Here is a 14,449-nt window from a genome sequence, read left to right on the forward strand (position 1 = left end):
TATAATCCAACAATTATTTTGCAGTGGGAGTTGTAAATAATCAAAACAGTCTAGATACTGCTGGAGGTCTCTTATGGTCCTAAGAGACTTTGATTCAGAGACTCTGAATATTGGAAAAAACAAATATAGAGCGCCCTGTCCATTTCCTACCTGAATATGTGGAGCATTCAGCAAAGCAGTTAATTCTTGTCCTTCCTTCTGGTGGATTGGCTTCAAAACAGTTTGTACCTACGAAACAAAAAGAGGTCATTCTTCCGAGGTTGCAGGGAATACTACCAGCTCTATACAGTTATTTTTAAAAAGATACAATTTAAAATTGCAAAAACGACTTATAGGAAAGCGCTACAAAGAATTACAAGAAAAAAATGTATTTGTTCTCACAGTTTTCAATCTTGTTATCATGGTTAACAATAGCATTCTTTATTTTAAAAAAATGCTAGGTAAGATTTTGGTATTCTACAAATGAACTACTTCCTTCTTGAAAGTTTCTCCCACCATACCATAAAACAGACTAATAATAATTACATAAGGGAAGAAAAACTGTTCTAACAGTTATCTTGCTATTTTATAGTTTTTTAAATCCTATGTTTATGCCACTATATTTTAAATCAGAGATGACATTTTCAAGAGTTACAGACTAACAAGATAAATTTATATGAAGAGTAAGGGAAAAACCATCAGGTTATAGTGAATTACATTAAAAATACTCCCAATGTTGAGCAATTCTCACATGTCTAGAATAAAGTCCATTTGATTATGATTTTTTTAAGCCTTTGTTCCTTATCTGTAGAATGGCACCTACCATTTAAGGTTCTTAAAAGACTGAAGTGATCCATCTAAACTGCTTAGCACAGTATCTAGCACATAATAATTACTTGAAATATTTCTAGATGTGAGTTATTCATATTTTAAGATTTCTACATGAATGTTCACAAATTGTTTTGATCTCTCTTGGTGAGCGTGGTCACGTACACTGTTTTAGAAAAGTACTGTTTGGTTTTACTATCTAGGTCATACTATCTTAGTACAATGAGTTGGGAAATAGTCTAGATTTCTGTGTAAGAACAGTTTGTTTAACATAAAATTGTACGTTCCTGAATGTTTTGATAGAGCCTATACATAAAATCAGCAGGGTCTGGTAGATTTTTTTAGGGGTAGATTTCTGACTAACTTTAAATTTTATCAATAGTTACTGGTCTACTTTATTTGGCTACCTTTTCAGTCACTTTTGGCAATTTATATTTTCTTAGAAAACTACCCACTTGATAGCACTTTCACATTTAGTAACATTAAGCTGTAACTGTATTGTGTTATAAAAAAATTTTTTAATCTTCTGCATGCTTTTCTCTTTCCTAATGTTACTGATATTTTTTCTTCATCTAATTTGTTAAAGGTTTCTTATACCTTGCTACGCTTTTCAAAAAACCAGCTTCTAATGTTAAATCTATTGTTCTATTTAAATAATTTAATTTCTTTCTTCTGCTTTAGTTTATTTCCTTTTTCAATTTCTAATTACTTGAGCTATATGTTCAGTTCATTTACTTTCAATCTCTTTTCTTCTACCATAAATATTTGAAGGTACAAATTTTGCTCTGTGGACAACTTTCCCCAAAAGATTATACTATACGTATTCTCATTGTCAATATCTCTGATTTTCTTCCCTTTTCTATTTCCAAACTCAATTACTCACCAAAAAGAGTATTTCACAATGCAGATAACGAAATAAAGATGCTCTAATCTCTTATCTTTACAAAGAAAATACTCTCTTCCTGATCTTGTACTCTTCTCTAGCTACACTACTTTTTTTTATTTTCCTTCAGAGCCAGGTATTTTACAAAAGAAGATAGGAAAACAGCCTATGAAAAAATGTTCAACATCAAACTAAAACAAGACACCATTACACATCTGCTAGAATGATAAATAGGAAAGAATTCAAACATCCACCAATAGATAAGTGATTAAACAAATTGTGAGATATGCATACAATGGAATACTAACTCAGCAAGAAGTTACAAACTACTGATGCATGGATGAATTTGAAAAACATTATGCTGAGCAAAGGAAGTTAGACATGAAAGACTATATATTCCATTTATATGAGATGTCCAGAAAAGACAAATCTGTAAAAACAGAAAACAAATCAGTGATGCCTAGGGCCTGGGGAGTGGGAGGGAGGTGGTCATTGTCTGCAAAGGGTCATGAGGGAGCTTTGTGGAGGGTGGACGCTTCTGTAACTTGACTGTGGCAGCAGATTACACAGGTGTATACATGTGTCAAAATATACTGAAGTATACAATAAAAACACACCCATTTTGTGTAAATTATATCTCAACAAAGTTGGTTACCAAAAAAAGAAAAAAAAGAAAATGTCCATAACCTCAAAACTATGACTCTCTATACATATATATCCTTTACACTTACTTACTTTTACCCTAATGAAATCGTGCTACTTATACTGTTTTATAACAGTTTTATAACTATTTCAGTTTGATACTAATTAAAATATTTTATTTTTCTATGTCACTAAATATCCTTTTCAATTTTAAAACAGAAATATAACCATTCTAGTTCTCGCTGGTATATACCTCAATGTCTCAAAATCAAATACCATTTCCTAGTCTGTCGGCTTGCATTTTTGTTGGATAAGCAAAAGTTAATTAAATGAAACCCAGTTCTCAACCTTTTCTTGATAAAACCATTTTAATGACCAAAAAAACTGTTTTGCATTTATTAATAAATATCCTAGATTGTCAAAGATTTAATCTGGATCTCAAAATCTGAAGTTTTCATAGGCTTTATTATATACTTCATGTTTAACTGATATTTTAAATTATAAAAAACAAAGAACACTTCCTAGTGGCTTAAGAAATTTTTTCACTAAATTCATTGTTTTTTTACTTACTCAAATTAAATTTCCACTAAAAAATAATACAGCTGAGGCATAGATAATTTCTTCTAAACACTGAATATTAAAATAGCTGGAATTTTTAAAAAAAATAGCTGGAATTATGAATGCTAAAAAGCAAAACTTTAGGCAATGGGCACATTTAACACCCTAGTCTTTGCCAGTCAGAAAAACCTCTTTTGGCCTCAATATTCAGAAATATAAAACAGAAAGGTGATTAGGTGACTGCGGAGATTTTTCCAGCTGTAACATAAAAGCAAGGAGTGCATTTAACCTTCAGAGTTGTGTTATCAGATTTACACTCTTCTTTGATGAGCTCTGAGTATGTACTTTTCTTAACTGCTATGCACTGTAAGTCAGGGCTGTCACACAGCCGTGCGCCCTCCAGGGTAAGTCATTCACAGGCTGCACAACCACACGTGGTGGCTGACGAGGTTCCTCATCATACACTAATTTTAAGACCAGTCTCGCCCCAAGGTCACTATCACCCACATATCCCACCACTACCAAAGCAACACAATTCTCAAGTATTACTGAAGAGATTTTAAGAAAATGAAAGCAAACTTTCAGAATATCTCCTTGATACGGTACTTTGAAAATTGTGAACCATGTAAATATGTTAACTATCCTAAAACTAATATTCAAAATTGATTTTCTGAGTCCTTTTCAACCATGTCTTTCTTTCCTAAAGCTTTTCCTCTTCAAGTCAGTCTAGCTCTTTGCTCCTCTCAATCCTAAAACCCTTTAAGCTATGCTGCTGCTTTTATCCTTTCTGTTGTCTGTTATGTTCTTCAACTGGAGCAATTTTCTCTCTTGCTTATCTCACTTTTTTCCCCATCCATTGTTCTATTCAACAAAGCAAAGGCCCAGTAGCTAGCTGAACAAACCTTCCTCCTAAAAATAGGGAAGAGAATTATAATGATTGATTATGTATTCCTCCCAACCCTATACAATAGAAGTTACATTATATTTGTAAATAAGTAAGATGAAACTAATGTCTGTTATTCCAATCTCTGTAAGGAAAGTAATTTTCAGAAAAACCATTTAAACTATGATAAAACTACAGGGACAATTTTTTAATAAAAAGTTTTGCATATTTAATTTTAATAATAAAGATGAGTACTAAGAACAGGTTTTGACTAGTTCTTTTAAACTCTAGTATATGGAAAATTTCCTTCCTGCGCACAGGTCCTTAGGACACACTGTCTTATCATGGGCAACACTAGACTTTTCTCAGCCACTCTTACACAGAGGATCTTTGCCCACAGTTGGTATCTAAATGAAGAAAATACACTCTGTACTATCTGAAAAGTGCCTCCTAACCCATTATATAGGTCTCTAGCTCTGGAGGTCCTCCCCTTCCTCCTAGCCCATCTTCTGTCTTGTGTCTGGGTTCAATGAAATAAGATTTACTTGATGGGATTCCAGAATTTAATTAGTTTACATAACATCAAAATAACTTAAAATCCTATAATAATGACAGAATGTCCACCCCCCCCCCCCCAAAACAGGAGATGGCTATTTAGATCCTTTTAAAACTTTCAATTTAAAAGATGTCTGCAGAATACAATAAACACTGAACATCAACAAGCAGCAGAAACTGGAACTTAAAAAGTCAGCATGTTAACAAGAGAAACTCTCACTGCAGATTAAAATTTAATTATTTTGGACCATCTACAACTTTTATGGGGGAAAAAAACTTCAAAATACAGTCATGCTACCACATAATGACAATATCTTTTGAGAACTGCATCATTAGGTGATTTCATCATGCAAATATCACAGAGTGCACTTACACAAATATAGATGGTACAGCCTACTACACACCTAGGTTATATGGTGTAGCCTATTGCTCCTAGATTACAAACCTGTATAACATGTTACGGTACTGAATACAGCAGGTAATTGTAACACAATGGTATACTTTTATAGGACTAGCAGTGTAGGTTTGTTTACACCAGCATCACCACAAACAAGTAATGCATTGTGTTAGGACGGCTGCAACATCACTGGGCAACAGGAATTTTTCAACTCCATTATAATCTTATAAGACCACAGTTGTGTATGTGGTGTCATTGATTGAAACATCCTTAGCAGCGCACGACTGTATCTACAAGTAACAAATCTTAGAAGTGATATATTTATGATACCTGATTATCAGATATAATTTTACCTCATCTGTATTCATTTATCTCAGTTCATAATATATAGTGCTTAATATAAAACTATACCAAAAACATTTTTAAAAACTTTCCCCTTTAGTAATTTAGACATATTATTTCTCTTACCATGTAAATATAAAATTTTACATACAAAACTAACGCTCCTTTCATGAAACAGAGTCCTGACTCTGAAACAAGTATATCTTTTTTAGGATAAAATGTATATGGCAAGTTTTTCCTAACACAATAAATTATTACATGATCAGTAGTAATCAATTCCAACAAGCCTATATTCACACCAGTATTTTCTAATAATACTGCCTTAGTATTGCTAACAATTACCTTGTATATGTCAATGAGATCTTTACAATACATACCTCTTGTGCAAGATCTTGTGCATTGGAGATAAGAGGAAAGGGAGGACTGGCTCGGTTCATGTGTACTGTGACAGCATTGTGTATCTTAAATGCATTCTGGAAGTCTTTATTTTGTACAAGTTGTAAAAGCAGTGAAATATCCTCCTGGCTCTGAGAATCTACCAAAGTATGTTGAATATGTTTAAGTGAAGAAAACAAGTCTTCCACTTCTAGTAGGAGAAGGAAAAGGTACCCAAAATTAATTTTCTGTCTAAATTCAACATTTAAGATAAAATTTCTTGAATAACAATTTACGTTTTCAAAAAACCCCCAAAACCTGCATATTTTTGATTGTCAAATCACTGTCATTTTACTGATTTTTACGTAAAACTCTTTAAAAATGATACAATAGGATAACATTTTCAAGTGTTTCAATTATAAAACTAATACTATGAAAATACAGAAATGAATAAAGAAATTTAAAATCACCAATAGTCTCATCACCTAGAAGCAACTTTATTTTTAAACATCTTACAGCATCTCCTTTTTTCATTTAACAGTACATTTTAATTGTTTTCCCAAATCACCAGTCTTTAAAAAAATTATATATAATGGCTTCATGATATTTTATTACATGGCTAAACCACAACTTATAACCATTACACTAAAGTTGAGCATTCAAGCTGCTTTCATGTTTGCTACTATAAGTAATAATAAACATTTCAATACATAATGATCATTTCTGCATAAAAATTTGTCTGAAATTGTCTGAGATAAATGGAATTCTAAAATAAGACTCTGACATTTAAGAAGTTGAAAGGCTTTCCAGGGAGGTTTTACTAATTTACAACCTATCAGCAATATTTTTACCAATATTTAACATTACCATTTACTGGAAATGGTTTTCTAATTTTTCCATTTGTCTGTTAGTCATTTTTGTGGTAGCTTTCATTGCAGATGTTTTCAACTTATGGGTTAAGAATGATACACCTTTCACTGCGTGATTTCTTTCACTGTTTCCTTGCTTATAAACTCCTTCCCCTACGTCATTAAATATTGACCTACATTTCTTTGAGCTTCTCATGGCTTCTATTTCATAATAAACTTTAATCCATCAGGAATTAATTTTGTTAGAGATTTGAAGGAAAATTTTAACTTCATTTCTTTTCTTCTGAGTAATTAACCAATTATTCTAACAACGCTTGTTGAATAACCCTTCCTTTTCTCCTGATCTATAATACCACGTATATCCGGGTCTGTTTCTAGCTAGTTGGCCTATCAGAACCACAATGTCTTATTATTGTAGCATTATAGTCTTTGCTCATATTGATATAAGTACTTGCTCATTTATTTTTCAAAAATGTCTTGACTATTCAAAATAAGTTACAGAATAATTTTTTGAGGTATCTCCCACTCTTTCATATTCTTCCAAAAAAAAAAAAAAAAAAATCCTAATGAGATTTTGACTGAAATCAAACTTGTAAATGGGAAACTTAATAGTGGATACTGTCTTATATATAGTCTCATGGAAAAACCCTCTGGGTTTAAGATTTTTGGTGGTTTTCTTCACATAAGGTCTTTAAAAAGCTATTGATTCTTGTATATGTATCTTGTATCCCACTACCTAACAGTAGTTAAATTTTTTTATAGATTTGAATAGTTCTTCAGTTGTTGCTTGAGGATCCCTATCTTTTACCCCTCAAATCAAAACAGCTTTAGTCTTCCTTATTATATATATATATACACACACACACACACACATATATATATATATGTTCTTTAGTAAACTGTAGCAAAAAAAACTGAAAAAAATTAGAAAGTGCAATTGTCATTAGAATGACCTAAGAAGCTGTGACCCAGAGCTAAATAAAACTTGATAAATAGCCAGAATTTAACTTTAAGCTGGTATCTACAAGAGTAGATAGACTACAGATAAGGGAAATTGGGAGATACTGGTCAAAGTATACAAACTGTCAGTTTTATGGGAGTAAGTTTTGAAGATCTAATGTATTGCATGGTGACTACAGCCAATAATACTGCAAATATATATTTGATAATAAATACCCTCTGGTTAAGAACCACTGAATCAAAGGCTTTATTAACATCAGTTATTGTAATACTTTAAGAGATGATATACTTGGGATTAAGGTGCTCAAAACTATTTTCTTCTATATTAAATAGTGTTGATTGCTACATTTTTTGTGTCTGATTTAAGTTATTCTATTTGACAACTGTTTTCTTTTGTTGCCCTCTTCTTGCTTCTGTTATAAACACAGTATATAATTTTCATACTTAGAATATTTTAAATATAAATAAGATACTGTAGTCATAAGCCAGCAAGAAAAACTAGGGAAGGGGGCCGGCCCGGTGGCTCAGGTGGCCCGGTGGCTCAGGTGGTTAGAGCTCCGTGCTCCTAACTCCGAAGGCTGCCGGTTCGATTCCCACATGGGCGAGTGGGCTCCCAACCACAAGGCTGCCAGTTCAATTCCTTGAGTCCCGCAAGGGATGGTGGGCTCTGCCCCCTGCAACTAAGATTGAACATGGCACCTGGAGCTGAGCTGCCTCCCGGATGGCTCAGTTGTTGGTTGGAGCGTGGGCTCTCAACCACAAGGTTGCCAGTTCAATTCCTCGACTCCCGTAAGGGATGGTGGGCAGCGCCCCCTGCAACTAAAATTGAACGTGGAACCTTGAGCTGAGCTGCCACTGAGCTCCCGGATGGCTCAGTTGGTTGGAGTATGTCCTCTCAACCACAAGGTTGCCGGTTCGACTCCCGCAAGGGATGGTGGGCTGTACCCCCTGCAACTAGCAATGGCAACTGGACCTGGAGCTGAGCTGTGCCCTCCACAACTAAGACTGAAAGAACAACAACTTGAAGCTGAACAGAACCCTCCACAACTAAGATTGAAAGGACAACAACTTGACTTGGAGAAAAGTCCTGAAAGTGCACACTGTTCCCCAATAAAGTCCTGTTCCCCTTCCCCAATAAAATCTTTAAAAAAAAAAAAAAAAGAAAAACTAGGGAAAATAAGGTAGGGTAACTTAAACTAGGAATGGCTTAATGAGAGATACAACTTGAGATCAATGACCTTATTTCAGGGGATCAGTTAACAGGTGAGACATTGCTCAGGAAACGGGAAATTTTGTGGTTAGTCCAAAAGGAATAATAGCTTAAAGTCCTAAGAAATAAGTAGGCTTCTCATGTTGACAGAAACTGAGGTAAGGAATACAGGTTCCAGAGAAAAAATGAAATCTGGTCAATTTGTTTATATTGTGTTCATACTGAAGAATTCTTTTTTCTTCTTTTTTTTTTTTTTAAGATTTTTATTGGGGAAGGGGAATAGGACTTTATTGGGGAACAGTGTGTACTTCCAGGACTTTTTTCCAAGTCAAGTTGTTGTCCTTTCAATCCTAGTTGTGGAGGGTGCCATTTAGCTTCAAATTGCTGTCCTTTCAGTCTTAGTTGTGGAGGGCGCAGCTCAGCTCCAGGTCCAGTTGCTGTTGCTAGTTGCAGGGGGGCGCAGCCCACCATCCCTTGCGGGAGTGGAACCAGCAACCTTATGGTTAAGAGGATGCGCTCCAACCAACTGAGCCATCTGGGAGCTCAGCGGCAGCTCAGCTCAAGGTGCTGTGTTCAATTTTAGTGCAGGGGGCACTGCCCACCATCCCTTGCGGGAGTCGAGGAATCGAACCGGCAACCATGTGGTTGAGAGTCCACTGGCCCATGTGGGAATCAAACCGGCAGCCTTCAGAGTTAGGAGCATGGAGCTCTAACCGTCTGAGCCACCGGGCAGGCCCCCATACTGAAGAATTCTAAAGCCATACAGATCATCTAGGACAGTTCAAAATCCAGAAGAAAAAATCTCAGGGTCAAACCGGAAATGACTTTCTCTCAGGAGGTCAGAGACCAAGATAAGATCTGTAGGAACAGGAAGGCTGTAAAGCAGAACAAATGCTACAACCGAATCCCAAAGAGGCTGATGACCCAGTACATAATAATGGGTTCCTGGAGAACATAAGGACCATGCCAATGCTAGAAATATCAACAAATTTAACCTAGCTTAAGGTTCAAGTTTTTCAGGTTAGCATCAAGACCAATTTAAACTTGTTAACTATCATCTTTTAGAACTTCATTTACCTCTATTAATTCCTATTCACGTTTCTATGGTTTAATTAGTAAAAACTTTCCACTGAAATTATCTTTTTTTTTTTTAGGCACTGTCTCCAAACTTATGTCAATCAATGTTGCCAGACTAAATTGAAATCACTTGCACTTTTACAATTACAATTAAATATTACCATTATTGAAAAACTACAGGTGTGTATTTGCCCCAAATCACATTAGTCATTGCCATTACTGAATACTAAGATATAGAACCTGAGACATACACAACTCAGGCGAAACCTTTACACAGGGAGAAAATAAATCCATAGACAAAAATGGCACGCGGATGAAGAACCCATTTCTTCAACTTCTAAGCCAGTGCTTTCTCTGCCACACCAAGGAAATGATAAAAAAATAAACTTTTTTTTTTGGGGGGGGGCAGGTTCTAGTGTTTGATTGTGATATGTATGCTGTTTTTGTTTTGGGAAAGCTGTCCTGAGATTTCTTTTCACTCAATACAGCAGCATATGATGTACACTGACTAGTATTTTGAGGAGTTTACGCTTTCTAGTTATGTTATGTTACCATGTATCTGTAGGAAGAATTTCTTCTAGTTAACTATGTGCATGTTTACACACATAATGCATGCGTTTTAATTCGTTCACACATTTTTTATAATATTGTTGCATTTTACTTTGGCTATTTTAACCAAGTGTCTTATGCTTTAAGTATTTTCTCAGAGTATTTTATTTCATCTCTAACATTACAATAGTATGCTAGGTAGTACACTGGGAAAAGTTCAGCAAAAGAAACCAAAACTGCAATTTCTATGAATGGAGAAGCTATTTATCTTTTTGAGAAATGTTGTAAAGCATCTTTGATAGTGTTGCACTAGCCTGGTAGCCAAGTAGTATAGGAAAATTGATAACTATGATTTACATGGACAGTTTTCAGATAAATTCCCTATCTACTTTCATGACCAATTTAGCTGGGAAAGTTTCCAGACAGCATTCTTATGCTGGAAAGCTGCCCAAATTTCTCTCATCCCTCAAGTTCAAATGTTTCCATCAAAAATGTTTAATGAATAAGCAGAACAGATTAAGTTACCAGACTCAGAAGAGTCTTAACTTCATTAAATATACGTAGCTTGACAATATATGGACTAAACCGTATGCAGCTGAGTATTTAAGAGAAAATATGAAATACCAAATGATACAAACCCTCTTCTGAAATTAGTATGTACTTACAAGTAAGTTTATCAATTTAAAGGACATTAAAAATGATGTTCCCTCTGTCTAATAACAGTTTTAAGAGCACACAGAGAGCAACAAATACCTACAGCATTAGTCTTAAAATACTGAGTATGATGTATGAGTTCACGCTCTTTACTCAGCTCTTTATTAGAAAATTCGGAATAGAATTCTGACAAGGTGTCTTTTCTTTGATATTAAGAATGATGTCATAATAAAAAATAATTTTTGGCAACATCAACTCAGAGATTCTCATTTATATTGTAGTTTCATATAAAAACTCTTAATTTCAAAGGTTAGACTATTTAGTTGTAGGCTGAAAAAAAACTTTTGCTCCTATACAGTACATCTTTAAAAGCACTTGACAAATACCTACTATTCAAGAATTTTCTACACATTTAAATGTCTCACATTTTCTACGTAACATTTGATTGTCGGATGCAGCAATTATGCTGTATCTGTTACTTATAACAAAAAGCCACCTAAGTTCTTCAATATTCTGTGTAATTCCAGAGGGAATTAAAAAAATCTAATCAGATGTAACTAAATCAGTCCTGACAATTATGTACCCTCTCCTGTGATAACAAAGAAGAGAGACAACAAAGAGGACAGAATACAGAAAAAACAGACTTCCCATACACAGAAATCACAGGCTCCCTTCCCACTCCCATACACAGAGACACAACAGACACAAAGAGAAAGAACCACAGAGAAAAACAGAGGTAAATGAAGAATCACAGGGCTAGCGAGAAAGAATGACACAAGTGCCGAGTGGGAGTGGACAAAGAAGGGAGTACTGAGCTAGACTAGTACCTCAAGCAAGGTAGGATGGAGGGAGGGCAGAAATGGGGACACTCTGCAAGGGGAGGGCAAAAACAGGCATAGCAAATCTGGCTTTGGTGATAAATTCTAATCTGTAGTAACTTTCCTTCTAGGATGTTCTTTATATCTAGTTTATATTCCTTGTTGTACGTTTTGATCTATTTCCTCTAACCTGATGTCCAGTAGAAATTGTTTTAAGTTCCCATCATCTTCTCTAACATTTCACATAACACTTAAATGGTGATTATTTATGTTAAAAGGCAGGACATATTATCTATTAGGTTGGTGCAAAAATAATTGTGGTTTTTGCAATTATTAACCTTTTAAACCGCAATTACTTTTGCACCAACCTAATAAAAGAAAGAAAAATCACTTACATTTGATTTTGGGATACAATTAAACAGACAAATACAGACATACACGTAAGTCCATAAATCTACCCCTGAACTCTCTCCTCTCCCTGTGGCCTCTTCTGGCTGCCTAAAACGATGTGAAAGAATGAAGACTAAAATAGGCAACAGAAAGCAATTACCAAGACTGGCTCTATCTGAGAATTCCATCTTCAAATACCCAAGTCTCTGGGCAGCCATCTGGGAAAATGTTTTGGCTGTAAAGGTAAACACTAAAATTACCCCAGGAAGCTGAGGAATCTCTACCTCTGGAAATCTTTCAAAGCAATGGAGATAACCATCCACCCTGGATTAGCTTTGCTTAGGTTTACTTATTGCTATCATTTACCCCACATGAAAACAGAGACTGTCTAGAGAGCTATTCAGCATTAAGATTCTTCCATTTCATTGTTTCAATAATACCAGTTCTTTCACTTCTCCTCAGAAATTTCTAGATTTCAACCAACTTCATCACTTTGATCTGAAGATTTTTAAGATGTCTTCTTTTTTCCCTAAACTTTACAGTCAAAATGAATATTGAAAAGGGCATTTATCTCAATATTCAATTTATTATTGAGTATGAGGAAATTATACCAGGTTCCAGTATATCTATCTGCTGAATCACAATTAGAACTTTCATTCAGGAAATCTTTACTTAAATCGGAATAGTCTTTTCTTTTTAAATTTAAGAACATAAAATTTACATCTCTGAACTTTGGTTTTCAGTGGACTAGGTCAAAATGAATTTATTAAAAACAATCTGAAGCTCAGGAAAGATCCTGAACAATAATGACTCATTAACAAATTGGGTTACAAATTAAAAATAAATACTAGACAAGTATATAAGCAAAGGTAGTTGAGAGAGACAGCAGAGCAAGAACCTTACCCTTAAATATGAGAAGACAATGGAAAACTGTCACTGAAGTACAAAAGCTTTGTGATTTTTCTCTGGATGAAATTGAAAGAGGTTTGGAGAGAAAAAAAACAGAAGCTCCAAAATTTGGAGTCAGAATACCTGGGTCCTAGTTTATGGCTTGACCACTTATTAGTTGCATTACATGCCACTGGACAACCCACTTCAAGTCTCTGGGCCTTTTTATAAAATAAGTGGGTTTAACTATAATAGTATTTTTTAAACCTTTGTTGGTGGTCCATTAAAAAAAATATATATTTTATTTCTCAACCCAGTATTATACACATACCTATTTGAAATAAAATATTTATGAATACTTATGTGCAATACAATATACTTCAATATTTTCTAATTATTCTTGTTCTTAAAAAATTACTGGTTGATAGGATGGCTAAAATTAAAAGACCTATAATAACAAGTAGAAGCAAGGATGTAGAGAAACTTGAACTCTCCCATATTGCTGGTGAGAATGTAAAACAACGCAGATACTGTGGAAGATATAGCAGTTCATCAATAAATTAAACACAGAATTACTGTAGGACCCAGCAATTCCACTCCTGAGTGTATATCCAAAAGAATTAAAAACAGGTGTTCAAACAAAAACTTGTACATGAATTTTACAACAGTACTATTCACAATAGTCAGAGGATGGAAACAACCCAAATATTTCATCAACAGATAAATGGACAAATAAAATGTGGTATATATCCATACAATGGACAATTATCCAGCCATAAAAAATAATTAAGTACTGCTTCATGCTATAAGAATGAACCTTGAAAACATTATGCTATCCGAAAAAAAGCCAGTCACAAAAGGCCACGCACTGTATGATTCCGTTATTTGAATGACCTGAATAAACAACTCCACAGACAGAAGGTAGATTAGGGTTATGGGGAGGGGAGTATAGGAAATGCTAATGGGTATAGTTTTTCTTTTCGGAGTAATGAAAACACTCTAGAATTATATAGTGGTGATGGTTGCACAATTTTGTGAACATACTAAAAACTCATGAACTGTACACTTTAAAAGAGAGAATTTTATGATATGTGAATATATTAATAAAACTGTTATTTTAAAAAATAAAATTTTAAAAAATCACGGTTTAAGGTCCACAAATTAATTTCATGCATTAGAAAATTAGATGATCTCTCTGGTGGCTTCTGGTTCTTACAAAAGTCAGATTTTAGTCACACCTACATTGTACCAAATGCTTATAAAACATTTTTCCCCTCGGTCCTCCAGAAAATCCTGAAACTAAGACTCAGAAAAGTTAAGGAACTTGTCCAAGGTCAATAGCAATTAAGTTAAAAAGTATTTAAACTCTACATCTGATTCCAGATATTCTGCACTTTTCAATATGCAATGATGTTAACGCATTTCTGAACATATCATAATGATGCAAGTCTTGCAAGAAGGAAAAAGTTAAAATGTATTATTACTTAAAGGTGAAATGAAGTTCTGACGCATTGTGTCACAGGCTGAATGGTGTAGCAATTAATTACTTTTCAGTAGAATTATGCGTATTTAACAACCGAATATTACATGAC

The 14,449-nt window shown here is 34.3% G+C and overlaps 1 protein-coding gene across 6 annotated transcripts in view; it reads right to left on the reverse strand.

Annotated features, from left to right (window-relative positions):
• The window catches only part of PALS1 (protein associated with LIN7 1, MAGUK p55 family member), a 76,301-nt gene that overhangs the window by 29,270 nt on the left and 32,582 nt on the right, over positions 1 to 14,449 (reverse strand). For all 6 annotated transcript variants that reach the window (XM_019733672.2, XM_074327325.1, XM_019733668.2 and 3 more), the window contains 2 exons: positions 5,445 to 5,653; positions 151 to 228 (listed from right to left, as the gene is read on the reverse strand). In XM_019733672.2, coding sequence (XP_019589231.1) covers positions 151 to 228; positions 5,445 to 5,653 — 287 coding nt within the window. The remainder of the gene's footprint in view (positions 1 to 150; positions 229 to 5,444; positions 5,654 to 14,449) is intronic.

Source organism: Rhinolophus sinicus, linkage group LG03, assembly GCF_036562045.2.
Source record: "Rhinolophus sinicus isolate RSC01 linkage group LG03, ASM3656204v1, whole genome shotgun sequence".
In the NCBI taxonomy this organism is placed as follows: domain Eukaryota; kingdom Metazoa; phylum Chordata; class Mammalia; order Chiroptera; family Rhinolophidae; genus Rhinolophus; species Rhinolophus sinicus.